At 43.2% G+C, this 16,834-nt stretch overlaps 1 protein-coding gene across 1 annotated transcript in view; it reads right to left on the bottom strand.

Moving 5' to 3' along the window:
* The window catches only part of LOC143019115 (uncharacterized), a 68,019-nt gene that overhangs the window by 43,014 nt on the left and 8,171 nt on the right, over positions 1 to 16,834 (bottom strand). The window contains exons 3-4 of the mRNA XM_076174811.1: positions 7,161 to 7,379; positions 1 to 1,280 (exon numbers count right to left, since the gene is read on the bottom strand). The exon at positions 1 to 1,280 is cut by the window's left edge and continues 484 nt beyond it. Of these exons, the coding sequence (XP_076030926.1) occupies positions 1 to 1,280; positions 7,161 to 7,379 (1,499 nt within the window). The remainder of the gene's footprint in view (positions 1,281 to 7,160; positions 7,380 to 16,834) is intronic.

A 16,834-nucleotide genomic window follows, 5' to 3' on the forward strand; every position in this document is an offset into this window, starting at 1 on the left:
AGGGGGCACTTCGGTTTGGTTCGAGGATTCCTCCATCTGGTCAGTGACCTGGGCCTGTGTGGCGTCACTGCTCACATGAGCGTCTCCCGGTGAAGCTGACTCCTGATCGCTCTGTTTGAGAGTGGCCTCCATGTCTTTGATCTTTCGTTGATGTTCCTCTTCAGTGATGGGTCCTATGAGCGGTTCACTAGGATCATCTACCTCTTGTGTCCCAGACACTGTGACCTGGTGGGACTCTTCGTCTACTTCGGGTTTCATTTCGGCGTCCTCTTTCTGATCTGGTTCTTGGGTACTGGTCGGAACATTTTGTTCGTCTAGCTCTTCGACCGTTGTTTCTTCCTGAACGTGCACTTGGGTTTGGTTCTCTGATTCCTCCGTCTGGTCAATGGTGTCACTACTAACGTGAGCGCCTCCCGATGAAGACGTCTCCTGATTGCTCTGTTTGAGCGTGGCTTCCTTTTCTTTGAGCCTTCGTTGGTATTCCTCTTCAGTTATGGGTTCAGGGAGTAGTAAAATGGGGTTGTCTACCACTTTTGTCCCATGCACTATGACCTTGTGAGTCTCTATATCCACGCCGGGTTTCATTTCGGCGTCCTCTTTCTGATCTTTGTTCTCCGTCTGGTCAGTGGCACTTTCCTGGCCTTGTGAGGTCCCACCGCTCACATGAGCGCCTCCCGATGAAGATGTCTTCCGATCGCCTTGGTTGAGAGTGGCTTCCTTTTCTTTGAGCCTTCGTTGGTGTTCCTCTTCAGTGATGGGTTCCGGAGGCAGTAAAATAGGGTCGTCTACTACTTTTGTCCCATGCACTCTGACTCTGTGAGACTTGTTGTCCACGTCGGTATCACTTCTCACATGAGTGTCTCCCGGTGAAGCTGTCGCCCGACCTCCCTGGTTGAGAGTGGCTTCCAGGTCTTTGATCCTCCTTTGGTATTCCTCTTCGGTGATGGGCTGCGGGGGTGGGTGCTGGGGACCGAACCTCAAGACAGCGCGATGGCCATCCTCCCGATGAGAGCTCGACAAGGGGACGGGTGAGTAGGTGACGATATGGGGCGAATTGTCCGTACAGGCCACCACCACACAGCACTCGTCTGTACCCGGGCGGTTCCTGAGCTCCATGCAGAAGTCATCGTTGGAGTGGCGACCGGCCGGGAAGAGTCCAGGGCCGCAGGAGATGGGACGGCAAGTCACCTTACCGCCCTCGCCGCATACACACCGTTCCCGGCAGAGCCCATCGTAAAATGTCTCCCTGACGCTGTAGAACCGGCCGTCATGCTCGCAGTCTATGGGAGGAGGGGAGAGGAGGGGAAGGGGAAGTTCATAAATAAAGTTTCAGGACCCGTCCTTCACTCACAGGCCCCTACCTGGTGGTCCAGAGTTGATCGATTGGGAGAGTTGCACTGACTGGCTCTCCCTCCCTGCGCCGGGTGAGGGATTAGTACTAGTGCGGTTGGGTTTGTTGCTGCTGCTACGAGGATGCCATGAGGGGAGCTACTGTAGGCTTGGACGTGCTCAAGAGAAATCCCGCTAGTCCACATTCAAAGGGTTACGGGGTAAACCACGTGCATCCGTTTGGTCAGGATCTTGCGTGGCAGGATTCTGGCGAGTATCACTTTTGTGATCTACGTGCAGTGAGTAGCTGTTGGCGCATATGCAAGAGTTTTGAGGCGTTCAAGATCTTTGCAATGCTCTTCGGTTTGATAAGTGCGGTCAGGTAAGCGGTTAAGACTGGTTATTACATAAGCCTACGGCCTATGCAGTAGTACCTACTGAGTCCGTCGTAGTGGTATTATAAGCGGCGGCACGAGATATTATCACAACCAGAAGCAGTCATCACTTGGTCCTCTTCAGGCCCAACTTGTATTAGTTAGTGATAATGGCCACAATAGGTCAGGTTACACTACCCTGCGTCACCGACAATCACTAAGTCACACTAAAAACAACCTAAGGCACACATATACCGTGAAGCTCCACAATTTTAACAAAACTACAATGGGATCAGTAGACTTACTTCTATCGTGATTTCCTCATGCGCTAAGCCGTACTGTACTGTACTGTACTGTACTACGTCATTACTGCCTTTTGGTCTTATAAATACTTTTCTGATTCCTCTAAACAGTGCGTTAGGGTTAGAACTGTTATCCTTAATTGAGTTATGGTAATATTAAACCTCGACTTTTGTAATCAAGCCGTTTCGATAAGCTGAATCTGATGAAGAACCAAGTAAGAGCAGACGAAGAAAGATGGTCAGCTCGGTCTGGTCAGAAAACCAACGTCAACAAAAGTGGAGATGGGTTATATGTTAGAAGTTGTGTTAGGCGTGGAAGCTTAAAATATTTATATACAAATGTTTATATAGTCATCGGTGTATGTTTATATATTGGTATGTGTGTTTTGCAGTAATTCAAAAGGCACACGTGAAAATAAATTGCAGAAAAAACACTGGGAAATAAGAAACTTAGTCCGAACGTTTTCGTCTATTTAAGACATTACCAAGGAATATCAATGGTATTCTTTGATAATGTCTTAAATAGACGAAAACGTTGGGACTAAGTTTCTTAATTCACAGTGTTTTTTCTGCATTAGTATGTGTATGCATGTGGATATGTATGTGTCTGTTTGTGTGTGTGTGTGTGTGTGTGTGTGTGTGTGTGTGTGTGTGTGTGTGTGTGTGTGTGTGTGTGTGTGTGTGTGTGTGTGTGTGTCGGTTTGTGTTTGTGTGTGTGTCGGTTTGTGTGTGTGTGTGTGTGTGTGTGTGTGTGTGTGTGTGTGTGTGTGTGCGGACGTGTGTGTGTGTGTGTGTGTGTGTGTGTGTGTGTGTGTGTGTGTGTGTGTGTGTGTGTGTGTGTGTGTGTGTGTGTGTGTGTGTGTGTGTGTGTGTGTGTGTGTGTGTGTGTGTGTGTGTGTGTGTGCGTGCGTGCGTGTGTGTGTGTGTGTGTGTGTGTGTGTGTGTGTGTGTGTGTGTGTGTGCGTGTGTGTGTGTCGTGTACGTGTGTGTGTGTATTTGCTTGTGTATGACAATTTAATTATGCATGAGTGAATGTGCGTGCATGCGTTTAAATAAAATTTGTTAAGAACATTATAAAACTAGGTCAAGGTGGGCTATTCTGGATAAGAAGGAGGAGCAGATGGTGAGACACGGAACAAGGTCAAAATAATAAGATACACACACAAGGTGGAAAAATACTAATCAAAACAAAATGTGACTCCTACTGAGAAAGCATGGAGTAAGAAAAGCCAAGATGTCACACAGTACCATTTAAGTGAGATGATGTCATGTCGTCCAATAAAAGACGAAGAATGTCGACATTCCACGCCATGTTCGAAATTAGATGTGACTTTTATAGATTATTATTTCTACAATCACATTTCCCACTTAATTTATGTTTCTGTTGTCTAAAGTTTATGCAAGAAAGTGTGGTTAACCTGAATATAAAGTAGTAATAACTCCAAATAATGGTCTACACTGAAGAAAAACACCCAAAATACTGTTGCTCTATAGTTAACGATACTACTCATGATGTCAAACTGGATACACTGGATCCACTTTTGTTTCACTGTTGCATCTATTGTATTATTTGACTTGTTCTAACAGTATCCACGACAATCGCTGGCCCTTAGAAGCTTCAAATACACCTTTCCTTAAAGTATACTTTCGAGAGATCATCAGAGTAAAAGTTCTGGATTTTGATAACCGTCAACAAAGAAACGGTTAAGTCTGTCTTGCAAGAGGTCTTATGAGTATCAAAACCCACAACTATGATTTAAAGCTTGCACAAATAAGACGCCTGCACAAGGAAAGGTAATACTAAAAGTCCTGGATCTCTTGTCTTGCAATATTTGCAACAATTCTTTCAAGTGGTGCTTGTCTTCGAGTTAACGCCCGCCCATCCTCAGAAAATATGGAATGGAAGATTTGTTCTGCACCATTGATAAAGTATATGTCATCGATCTAGAATAGTTAGCCCACAAGATCTTGAAAGGATAATAAAGAGCATGAAAGACAGACAGACAGACAGACAGGCAGACATACAGACAGACGGACGCTAGGGATCGAGCACCAAGGATAGTGAGAAAGTGAAACAACGTTCTTAATTGTTTAACCACGGTGATGCTATCTATGGATAAAGACCAATATGACTTAGTATACAAAGCCGCTTATGAGCACGGGTTCTAATGAGAGAGTTCCTCTCAGACGAGACCGTCTTCAGGAAAGAGTCAATATCTTCGTGTAAATAAGAGAGAAAAAAAGAAAATGGGTCAGGGTGTGACCGCGTTGAAGATGTTGGTTGGAGACACTGCTGTTAGGCGTTGCCGCGTCTGCCGCTCGAGCGTCCAGCAGAAGGTCAGGTGAGGCAGCAGAGACGTGCAAAACGGGTGGCGAGGTTACAAAGCCATTTGTAGAAGGACGAGAGAAAGAGCAGAATGAATGACGGCACCAATAATTTGAAATCAAAGAGGGAAGGAAGGAAAGAAGGAAAGTTATGATAAAAGAATAAGGAAACTCTTTTCAGTTAATAATGCCAAAAGGACACTGGTCACTGTCTTACATGTTATCATTAACCCAATACGGCCGTAACGTCCGTTTGCACAATTATTCTTACTGTCGTCACGGGGTTTTTAATCAGGTGTATGGGAACACCAGCACTCCGCACAAGGGTGCCCCCAGGGTGCGTCCATTGTGCGAGCTCGGCAGAGGTCGTGGGAGGAGTACCCAGGGTCGTCAATTCTGTTCATCTCAACTTGACAGAGATTTTCTTCGTTAATATCGTACAAGAATCGCTTTGTGATTCTCAGGTTTCGATGAATTGTATTTGTATGTGTTTCTAGTTTAGTTTAGTTTGTTTTTGTTAATGAGGGTTTCCCTAGATTGTTACTCTATTGGATTATGTATCTTTTACTAACAAGTCTCTGCCAAGATGAAATAAACAGAGCATAAACCATCGCATCATGCCGTAAAACTAACATCCTCTGCTTTCGTACAAATATTAGAAAAAGTAGAGGATGTTATCAGATAACACATATAAATCAATTGAACGAAGTAGATGATCGACTGCTTCAATTTTACTGGCCTAATCGTAAAAATGAGATTTTAGATCATTCCGACATGCGGTTACGTAAAAAAAATAATGGGATGCGTGGCTAAGTTATGAAAAAAAATGGAGGAGTGGGTGTGGCTCCAGAGATGGTCCTTGGGCAGAGTTGTCGCCAGACCAAGGGACGGCGCCAGATCCAGTGCAAGAATCTCCCACACGAAAGCCCCTGGGGAGCTGTTCTCGAGACCAACCCTTCCAACATGGCGACGCCCCAAGATCCGCACCGTCTTGGAGGGGTTGAGCTGCCTCCTTCGCGTCTTCCTGCTAAGCTCCTTCACCGTGAAGGCGTCCGTTGGTCGACGAGAGGAAGTTTGGGCTCTTGGAACTCAAATGCCGCTGTGTGTGCAGTCTCGGTCACTGGCTATTGTCTCAGCTTCAGTAGGTTTCCGTAATCGTTGTGTCAGTCATAACTCAGTTTCGCTTCCGTTGATGCTCGATTTTTCACGTTTCTTGCGTATAACGGACTACTATAACTGTCTTGTATATATTTATATATATATATATATATATGTATATATATATATATATATATATATATATATACAGTATATTGTCAGTATCTTTGTATATTATCAGTATCTACTTCGACTTTGGGAAACGATCTGCGGTCAAGGGTCTGCTGGTGGTCCTGTCATTGCCTTCAGTTCCCTCTACGTCTGAAGTCTTCGTTGCTCCCTTTCCTGTAATGTTCATAGTTCCGCTCACCACGTCACCAAGACATGATAATGGACGACACGCAGGGACACAATATATCCACGTCTGTTCTAGTCGATTTGAAACTTGAAAAATTGTGTCTTATGAGCATGAATCTTTCTTCTTCTTCTTTTTCGCTGAAGACCCAGTGTTATGTCTCGGTAACACGATGGGGGTGGGGGTGATTGCCACAAGTGCAAAGCACTTCGTCTCTCAGTCATCGTCTTTATCCAGGAAGGATGGAACAGTCACAGGTGGGGTCGAAGGAAAAGGAAAGTTTCATTGTCTAGGGTCCGTAAGAATAGCGGAGGTTGAATCAGAGGGAGAATGCACAATCATGAAAGGAGGAGCGGGGGAGGACGAGAAGTCAGAAGAAGACGTCAGGAAAGAGGAGGGAAGGAAGGGTGGAAGGGTGATGTCCTCAGACTATGTCCAAGAAATTATATGTAGAGGAAGGAAAAGGATACAAATCTGAATGAAGGTAAAGAGAGACGGGGGGGAGACGGGGAGGGGAGATGGTAACGAGTTGATTGGAATCCAAGCTCGTCGTAAAGGAAATGGACACGTGTGATGAATGGAAAGAAATACTTTCCGTCGGAGAGCAATGGCAAAGTCGAGGGGAAAGATGCAGAAGGGAAGAAGGACGTAAAGAAAACGGAGGAAAAGGACGGTTTGACAACCGGTCGGAAGGAAACTCTGCTGCAGGATCGTAGAAGAAGGCGAAGAAACAGAACGGAGGAGAACTGGAGAATTCCAGTTTTGAGGCACAGAAAGTTTAGCACAGACCCAGACATCAACCTAGGTAATCATTACAAAAGCGATTACGTGATATTCTTTTTTACTATGCAGGCGTGTAGGCAGCCTCGTCCTCTTAAAACGTGGAGAGGCCAACACGTGCTGAGAAAGACAGAAGTGCTAACTACACTTTACTGTTGCACAGGTGTACCACACGCAGGGAGGTGAAGTGCGTCAAACATGTACAAGTAAAAATACATTGGTGGGAGTGTGGAATGCAATTCTACCAAACCAACATATATATGTATTCACCGAATATATATATATATATATATATATATATATATATATATATATATATATATATATATATATATATATATAATAACATATACATATCATGCAATATAGCCCTTGTAGTAAAATATTGAATAAAACAAATGGAATGTTTCAAGTGAAATTTATAAATATTTCAGTTTAAATATCAATGTATCCTTTGGTTGAAGTAATATTAATCATTAAACGTTTACGCTCTTAGCCAGCTGAGCAATATCCACACAAAATAATTACAACCTATCTGAGAGTTTCTAAACGGGTATAAGCTTAGTTAAGCGTTGCCAGACACCTGTCCTTGCTCACCTGAGTTGGCGCCGTGGACCGAAACGCACTCGTCACCCGCCTCGTTCCGGGAGTGTCCCGAGGGACACCGGCAGACGGGACGATGTCCTTCCGTGACACACTCGCCGCCCTTGAGGGCTCCCTGGCACGGGTTCAGGATCGGGCACGGGTTGACACACACGTTCCCCAGGCAGAAGCGGTTCGTCGGGCAGTCGGGGTCAGCTGTACACTTCACCTCGGCTGAGGAGCAGAGAGGGAGGTAGGGTTAGTTGTGTACAAGAGATGTTGATTAACAATATTACAATTCTTAAGTAATCAGTCACGCATGCAAGCACATCTGTGCGCGCACTAACGCACACATTCACACACCTACAAACATGCACGCACACACCCACACACATACACACACACACACACACACACACACACACACACACACACACACACACACACACACACACACACACACACACACTTTTCTTTTAGGAATATTGACTTCCCCCATGTGGAAAAGAAACCAGGGGTATTATTCTTTATGTACACACGTACAAACATGCATGCATGCGTACACACATGCACACACACATACATACATACATACATGCATACATACATACATACATACATACATTAGGTACATACATACATACATACATACATACATATACATACATACATATACACATACACACATACACACATATATACACACATACACACACATACATATATACATGCATACATACATAAATACATACATACGTGTACATATTCATATACCAGAGAAATTTCCCCCCTTGTAAGGTGAGGTAGGTGTGGGTGAGTCAAACCCCACACCCAGCCTAGACCAAAAGGTAAACTAACTACAATATTTGGCCTTGAATTGACCGTTACACTTACATGCAACAAGCATACGTGTAAAAAAGTCACTGTACTGCATTCCATTGTCTTCGTTTAATCGTAAAACTACATTTCATCAGGACATCAAACGCTTCTCTAAATTGTTTCTGCCATTAGTCCAAACGCTGCAAAGTCGATGTAAGGCTTTCGACTTGCGTTCTCTTTACCAAGGGTGTTTGGTTCTTAATTAAATCAAATCGTTCAAGTTTAGCCAGAATAAAATAATCGTAGTGAATGGGTCAGTCGAGATGCTCTCGATCCTTTCAGGACAGATGCCTAGCCTCAGATGAATAATTTTTTTGGTTTATCCAAGATAAAATTAAAAAAAGTGTTGTAGTCGATGTGAATTATTTAGGTATTATGTTGTTGTTGTTGTTGTTGCTTCTGTTGTTGTTCTTGTTCTTGTTCTTGTTGCAAGCGATAGATAGATTTGAAAGAATTGAAATTGTTTACGATACCTTCTCATCCTATTCTGAATATATTTGTATGAAAACTTTCTTTTAACTCCTCAATAACAATCCCTTTCTTTGTGTTCTGAAAGTATAGTTTATCCATAAAGTATTATCAATATACTCCACAGGAAAAAAATAAAAGAAAATGGTATCTCGGGAAGCAAGATTTGAAAATTGCAAGTGAATCTACACATTGTGGAAGAAATCCAATCTATGACATACCGAGGTATCCATAAATCTTTTTTCATAACACTAGTTACAGATAAAGTAAATTTTTGTAATAAAAATGCATTGATGTAATAAAAGCAAAATATAACATTTATTAGTTTCCATGTATCGTGGGTCATGTCTGAATATCTGTAAAAGTTCATGTGAAGCATTTGGAATTGAAATTGCATAAATACCAGTTAGACATGGTATTTTGTGTGAGAATGTCAACAAAATTGCATCGACTTCGTATCCCAATTTTTTCTTTATTTATGTTTAACATTATCCTTTTGTTTTGCTGTTTATTTTGTTGTTGAGGTGGACTGTTGTCTTGTTTTTTGTTATCATTACTGTCCCTTCACATTTTCTAAGTAGATGGCGTCTCTGTCAGCTAACATACAAATGTTGCAGCAAAGTGCAAGCGTGGGAGTTTGGCTTCTTTTCGCCGATATCTTCCCCTGGCCAGTGTAATCAATACTGCAGTTTTTACCAGCGTTCACTGCCTGTCTTAAAAGACGAAGAAAAAAATGAAGACTCGATAATGGCGATGCAAAGTATTACGGAGGCGAAACAGACATACCCACTGACGAGCCCGCCATCTACCGGCGCAAACCGGAGGCTCGCCTCGCTGGCGAAGGTCAAACAAGACCTGAGGCGGAATCTCGTTATCCGCCTAGTTCTTCTTCTTCTACAGCCCGAATGTCGAGACTCGAATTCTTCTTACTTGCCTCTTTTTCGTATTTTCACTCTTAATACGAAGAATTCACGAACAAGTACGTTACCAAACGGAAGATACAAATAAATGTGTTTATTAGATTTGTAAAATGGGACATGTCGTTGAAGAAAAATAAAGAGAGAGAAAAATAGTCACTTTGGTAGTGTTCCAGCATCACCCTAGAAGCGGATGAGTTACCAGAATTGAGCGTTAATTTTCACAAGACAGCGAACAGAAGAAAAACACTAGACGGGATGTGAACCCTAAGAAAAAAAAAAAAAACAATAGTACACGATTCCATAACTTTTCTCAGCTTGATGGGTACTAGTAATGTTTCTTACTTTTGAAATAGATCTTTGCCAACAACGCGCGCAAACGCATCTTGTTTCTGCACGTCGCTTTCGGTTGGCAAAGCAGATTCATAACACATCTACGCCCAAGGGCGTGTGGAACAAAGGAACATGTTCTTCGTTCAGAAGAACATTGAACTGGACGACAGGACGGTGGACCATCCTTTTCGCCATCATTCTTTCTTGGCGTGATAGCTCTAATGAAAGGGCGAGCGAGTGAAGGGACATGGTCGACATTCTTTTGGCGGGCTCGTACCGAAATGGCGCGAAATTTGAAGACGACACGGGGGCAGCCGAACCAGATGATCCGGTATCGGCAAGATGGGGTTTCTTTGAGAGCGCCTTATGAGTCTGCGTTGTGTGTGTGTGTTTGGGGTGGGGGGGGGACTTCGATACAATACGCAGTGCATTGCTCATCTTGTGTAATAACACCCGTCGTTTGTTTACTAATGGCTAAGTATTGGTGCGCTGGATGAGCAATGATCTGGGTTATTTTTTAGAAGACTCGCTGATCTGAACGTAAAAGACAGTGTAATAAGACTAACAAGGTATTAAAACTCTCTACAGGGTTCCACAGTATAATTTCACACTGGCTATAAATATGGTTGCTCTGCAAGTGTATAACTGAAGAACATGCACCGAATATTTTAGAGATTGTTTTGGGCGCCCCTACGGACCAGAGTCACACATCATTTGTTTATGTTAAAAGAAAGTCTGTCATCCTGTCTCCCATGCATGCCGTGAAAGCCGACTTAGTAGGACACAATGATGGGACTAGGGATCCTGCTCTCTGTATTTTCCTTCTACAAAATCTAAGGCATAAGAGGGTCTGGAAGGACTCCTGCCGGACCCCTAGGAATTGGGTTTTTGTAAGGAAATTATTTTCTCTTCCGTGTTCAAACACACACACACACACACACACACACACACACACACACACACACACACACACACACACACACACACACACACACATATATATATATATATATATATATATATATATATATATATATAATGCACATGCACGACGCTCTTCCGACCTCTCCTTTCCACTGTCTCAGGTTCATTCATCTATTCATTTCTTCACTTAATCAGAGGACTTGGCTATAATTCTCGAATATTCGAATATTTTCTTTACGTCATCTGTAACTCTAACATTAGACAAATTCTACTTTTCAAAGATCTTCGATATTATAAGAAACGGGGACCAGTCACTTCATGTCGCGTCCTCTTGGGACGTCATGTGCTACGCCGGGACGTGACGTTACCAGTAACACAATGCTTTATGCTACGGTGTTATCTCATTTGAATAACAAGGCATGTGCCATGATGTGGTATGTGAGGGTAGATGCGATATGGTGACGTGTAATTTTATGTGATAATTATGGGATATGGCACATGCAATGTGTTGTTCTATAGAAATGACGTAAGAGAGAGATAGAGATAGATATAAATATAGATAGAAATAGAGATAGATAGAAATAGAGATAGAGATAGATAAAGATAGAGATAGATATAAATAGAGAAAGATAGAGATATATATAAATAAAGATAGAGATAGAGATATAGAGAGATATATAGAGATAGAGATAGAAATAGAGATATAGAGATAGATAGACAGAGATAGATATAGATGGACAGAGGTAGAAATACAGTAGATAGAGATAGATGAAGATAAATGGAGATAAAGATAGATAGAAAGGTATATAAATAGATACAGATAAGTAGGTAGGTAGATGGATGGATAGATGGATGGATGGATGGATGGATGACTACAGTATGTAGTTTCGCATTCTATTCACAGCTGTGCCCTTATCACCGGTGCGTGATACACATAATTCGTGATCATTATGGATATGGTAGATCATCTCGATTTGAGGAACGTGCAACAGGAGAGAGAGAGAGAGAGAGAGAGAGAGAGAGAGAGAGAGAGAGAGAGAGAGAGAGAGAGAGCGTTATACAAGAACTGCGCAAGACAACCGACGTGGATTGCGCAAACACACACACACACACGCACACACACACACACCCATACAAGGATGACTTGACCGGCGTGAACACCATTGTGTTGGGGGGAGAGGGGGAGAGGGGGAGGGGGAGGGAGGAAGAGGTGAGCACGTAGCACCATATGAGATGTGAGGGAGCGAGGGGGGCTAGGGAGGGGGCGAGGGAAGGAGGGAGGGAGAGAGGGAGGGAGCACAAAGATGGTTGAGTTGGTTCGGATGAGGCAAAGGTGATCTCGATGTGGATCCTGTCATAAGGTCTGATGAGGAGGTGAAGGTGACGGGAAGGGAAGGTAAGGGAAGGAAAGGTAAGGGAAGGTAAGGGAAGGGTTGGGACTGACCCCTTCGCTCCTAAGAAGGAGGGGGGGAGGCAGGTTGTCAGAATAAAAGGAAAAGTGCCACCGATTTGTAAGGACGGGGAGGATTGATAAGGATGGATGGTGTACTTGTTGATCCTTTGCAATAGGATTTTCCTCCTCTGTCGAGAGAAATGGGGGGGGGGGAAGGTGGAGAGAAAGGGGGGATACGGGGGGGGGTGAGGGCAAGGACGCAGAGAAGGAAGGACCACAAGACAATCGAGATCCCATTTGGGTGGAAGCCGCCCGACCACTCGATGAATGACATTGGCCGGATTTAGCCACAGGAGAAGCCAAAGGGAAGCACTGTACTTAATCGGGAGGGAAAAGGATATTTTTCTATCTGTTTATTTATCTATTTGTTTATCAAGTTATTTATTTTTATTTATTTATTTGTTTATTTATCTATATATCTGTTTATCTATTTGTTTGTTTATATGTTTATTTTTTTATTAATTTATTTTTTACTTATGTATCTGTTTTCATTTATTTATTTATTTATTTACATATTTGTTTATTTAAGCTCTGAAATGTAGAATTAGGGCTCTCCATCCAGCAGTGCTTTCAGGCAAGGTTGGGATTTTTTTCGATCAAATTATGCAAAAGGGTATTGCCCACGGAGGCGAGGGGGGGGGGGGTGATAAAGGATTCTGACACATGGATGAATTCAGAATCTTTGCCCCAGAAGTCTTCAACTGAATGAAATCGTCTGGTCCCACCAAAAAGTAAAATCTCAAAAGCAAAGAGGTTAATTTGACCTTGTTTAACCCTAACGAAGAAGTGTAGGTTTAATAGTGGACCAATCTTGTTTTGTTTTGTTTTCGTTGAATTAATGTGGGAGGATGGAATATTTCACGCTTCGTTGCTTTCAATGACACTCCGACTACGTGACGCGACGCGACGCGACGCGACGTTAAGTGATGTGACGCTCTCCTCAGAGGCAGGCAGCGGCGTGACCTGGCACTTCCCGAGAGACTGACTGGCACAGTCGACCACCACCGAAATGACACAGCAATGTTCACAATGTTTCGTTCACCGAGACTGTGTACCTCGCACGTCACGCGAAAAATTATGAACTAATCGCAAATGTTAACTGAATTACATTTCTGTACAAACAAGGCCTTGTAGCATTGAAGTCACAAGATGTGGCTGGATTCTATTTGGGTTTTATAGTGTGCAGTTTCTCAAAGAAAAAGATATTAGATTATTTACCCCAGTGACGTTGGGTGGTTTGGTTCTTTGATAAATGATACTGAAACGAAAGAAAATCCAAAAAGGAAAAAGATTTAGGAATTAGAGATTTCATGTCGACGACATGTTTTGTCAAAGGCGACGAGATTACGTAGATCGCTGATTTTATAACGCGATAGTATAAACATACATACGTACATTCAGATGTATATGCATATGTAAATATATGAATACGTATCTATGTAAATATATGCATACACATATATGGTAATATGTGTATACATATATTCATAAATGATGTGTATGCATACATGTAAATGTGTTTGAATATGTAAGCAAATGTATGTACACATTTTACATGTATATGTAAATTCATGTATGAATATATATAAATATACGTATACTTGACATGTAAACTTATACAGAGATATATACTTTTTTGCAGAAACCACTGGTAAATGGAAAATATGATTACCAAAAGTTTTCGTCTATTTAAGAGATCCTCAAGATGTTTAAAACAGACGAAAATTTTCTGTAACCGTATTTTTCGTTTTCTAGTGGTTTCTGTAAATATAGTTTATCACGTGTTTTTGTGATTTCTTTGCATATATATATATATACATATATGTATATATATATATATATATATATATATACATATATATATATTATATACCTAACATATATGTAAATATAAACATATATTATATATAATAATAAATTAGATATGTATATCACAACATACCCATATATATAAAATATTGATTTTTGGTTTTCTAATCTCGAGCCACAGGTGAAGGCGAGGTTGCCTCAGAGTCGACGGTGCATGAAAGTGATATTTTACGTCAAGGTTGACGGAGGTGACGTTGCTCCGTCGATAGGGGGGGGGGAGGGGGGATGCCGAGCAGAAGCGGGAAGTCGAGGGATCTGCACGCTTAAAGGAAAGGTTATGACAACGTTTTGAACAAAGGTGATGTTCAACAAAGGTCAATGCTGTCCTTATTTTTTTTTTTTCAAAAATGAACCATGCAAGCATCATACAGTACTCCCAGATCTCACCAAAGAGTGTGAAGGATAAGTGAAGAAAGCGGAAGGAAGAGAGAGAAAGGAGAAAGCGGGAGAAGAGAAAGAATGGGAAGAAGAACATCAGGTGAGGTAGGGAGGGAGGGGGAGAGGGAAGGTTCATTCTGGAACACCCACAAGCCGGGGACTGAAATTATGTGGAGGGAGTGTGTGGGTAGGGAGGGTGAGAGGAGAGAGGAGGAAGAAATGGAGGTGGTATATACATACAGGAAGAGAAATGTAAAGAAGCTTATAAATAGTTCCCGGGGAGACAGACAAACCATTCAAGATGGAGGAGAGAGAAGCAGAGGAATATAAAAGAGAGAGAGAGAGAGAAAGAGAGAGAGAGAGAGAGAGAGAGAGAGAGAGAGAGAGAGAGAGAGAGAGAGAGAGAGAGAGAGAGAGAGAGACGAAAATGGGGCGAGAAGTGAGTCAGGAAGAAAAGAGAGGAGAGAGAGAGAGAGAGAGAGAGAGAGAGAGAGAGAGAGACGAAAATGGGGCGAGAAGTGAGTCAGGAAGAAAAGAGAGAGAGAGAGAGACGAAAATGGGGCGAGAAGTGAGTCAGGAAGAAAAGAGAGAGAGAGAGAGAGAGAGAGAGAGAGAGAGAGAGAGAGAGAGAGAGAGAGAGAGAGAGAGAGAGAGAGAGAGAGACGAAAATGGGGCGAGAAGTGAGTCAGGAAGAAAAGAGAGAGAGAGAGGCTAAAAGGGGACAAGAAGTGACTCAGGAAGAAAAGAGAGGAAAATGCAGATAAATGACGGTCGTGTTCGTGTCACTGCGTATAGAAGTGAACTGTACCGTTGAAAAGAAAAAAAAAAAGTATAGTGAAATCAAACGGAAAAGGGGTCCCGCGGAGCAAAGGTTAATCATAGAACAGACCTTAGAAATGCATTGCTGTGCTTTTGAAAAGTGATTGGATGCAATCAAAGCAAACGGGGACGGGAAGGAGAAAAACGTAACGAAAAATTAGAATCGAGGGAAAGTAGTGCAGAAGGGAAACGCCTGTCGAGGACGAGAGGAGGAAGACAAAAATGAAAAAAATGTAAAGGTCTTAGTTGATAGGAATGTTTGGAGGCGGAAGAGAAGAGAGAGGGTTAAAAGAGAAAGGAGTAATGATGAAAGAAGAATGTTCAGGAGTAAGAAAGAAGAGAAGATAGAACCCAAAAGAGGAGAAGAAAAGAAAAGGAATGGGCATTGTGTAAAATGGATATTTGGTCGAACAGTAGGGACGAGGAATACGAGGAGAGGCGGAGGGAGGAGGAGGAGGAGTAGGAGGAGGAGGAGGAAAGGAAGAGGAGAGGCTCACAACTCCTGGACGAAGCGAAAAAGAAGACTCAGGAGGAAGATCTTAGGTCGGGTAAGGAGGGAAGGTCGGTTGGGGTAGGGAGGAAGAGGAGAGAGGGCCCTCCAGGGATTCAAGAAGGAAGGAACGAAGGGACGAAGAAGAGGGACGTTGAGCTAGACGAGGCGATGTACGAGGAGGAGGAGGAGAAGGTAGGGAGGGAAACCAAAAGAGGAAGAAGGAGGAGGAGGTAAATGAGGTAAAGGCGAGATGGGGACGAGGAAAGAGATAGGAAAGAGAAGAAGGTACGAATGAAGAGGAAGAGGTGCGGAGAGAGAAGATCTGATTAAGGAAGGAAACAGTACTCAACAGGTTTAACGTACGCGAAATGAGCAATCGGGTGACTTCACCCAAGTTGTAATCTGCGTCCCCGTCTTGTTTCCTCCCACCCATCCCTCCCTGCTCCATCCCTCCCCCCTCCGCCCCCCCACCCTCGCCCCCTCCTTGATTCTCCTTCCTCTCTCCACCACCGTCTTTCACCCACCATCACCAATCACTTTCAACATCAGCTCATACGCGCTAGACGCACCATCACCAATCAACAACCAATCTGACCACTCCACCACAACCCAGAAACCCATTCGCGAGCGTCCCCACTATCATTACACACCATCACTTATTCTCTCTAACTTTATTGGATCCACGTCCCTCCTCCCAATCCTATACCACAGATCATGTAGCATTCAGAAATTTTATAAAAACCCCCTCCGTCCTCCTACCTCCTCCTCCTAACCTCCTTTCACTCCTCCTGATCTCTCTGATCTTCCTCCTGATCCTCCCTCTCCTCACAGACCGCTCCTTCCCCCAGTTCTTGGGCCTCTCTCTTTTCTCCTTCGTCTAACCGACCCTACATTCCTAACTAACCCTAGGAACCCTCCTCCTCGCACTTCCTCCTCCCTCCCTCCTCCTCTCACTGCCACCCACCTCCCCTCTCCAGCCCTTCCCCTCCTCCCTACTGGACACTAATACTCTCCCGGTCCTCCCCCCTTTCTCCTCCTCCTCCTACTCGCCCCTTCCCCTTCCTCCTCCTCCTCCTGCCTCCTGCCTCCTCTCATGACTATTTCATTTTCTCCTCCTTCTCACCACAGAAGACTACTTTGCAATGGGAACTATTTA

Source organism: Oratosquilla oratoria, chromosome 36 (assembly GCF_046742065.1).
Source record: "Oratosquilla oratoria isolate Oo_2021 chromosome 36, ASM4674206v1, whole genome shotgun sequence".
NCBI classification, from domain to species: domain Eukaryota; kingdom Metazoa; phylum Arthropoda; class Malacostraca; order Stomatopoda; family Squillidae; genus Oratosquilla; species Oratosquilla oratoria.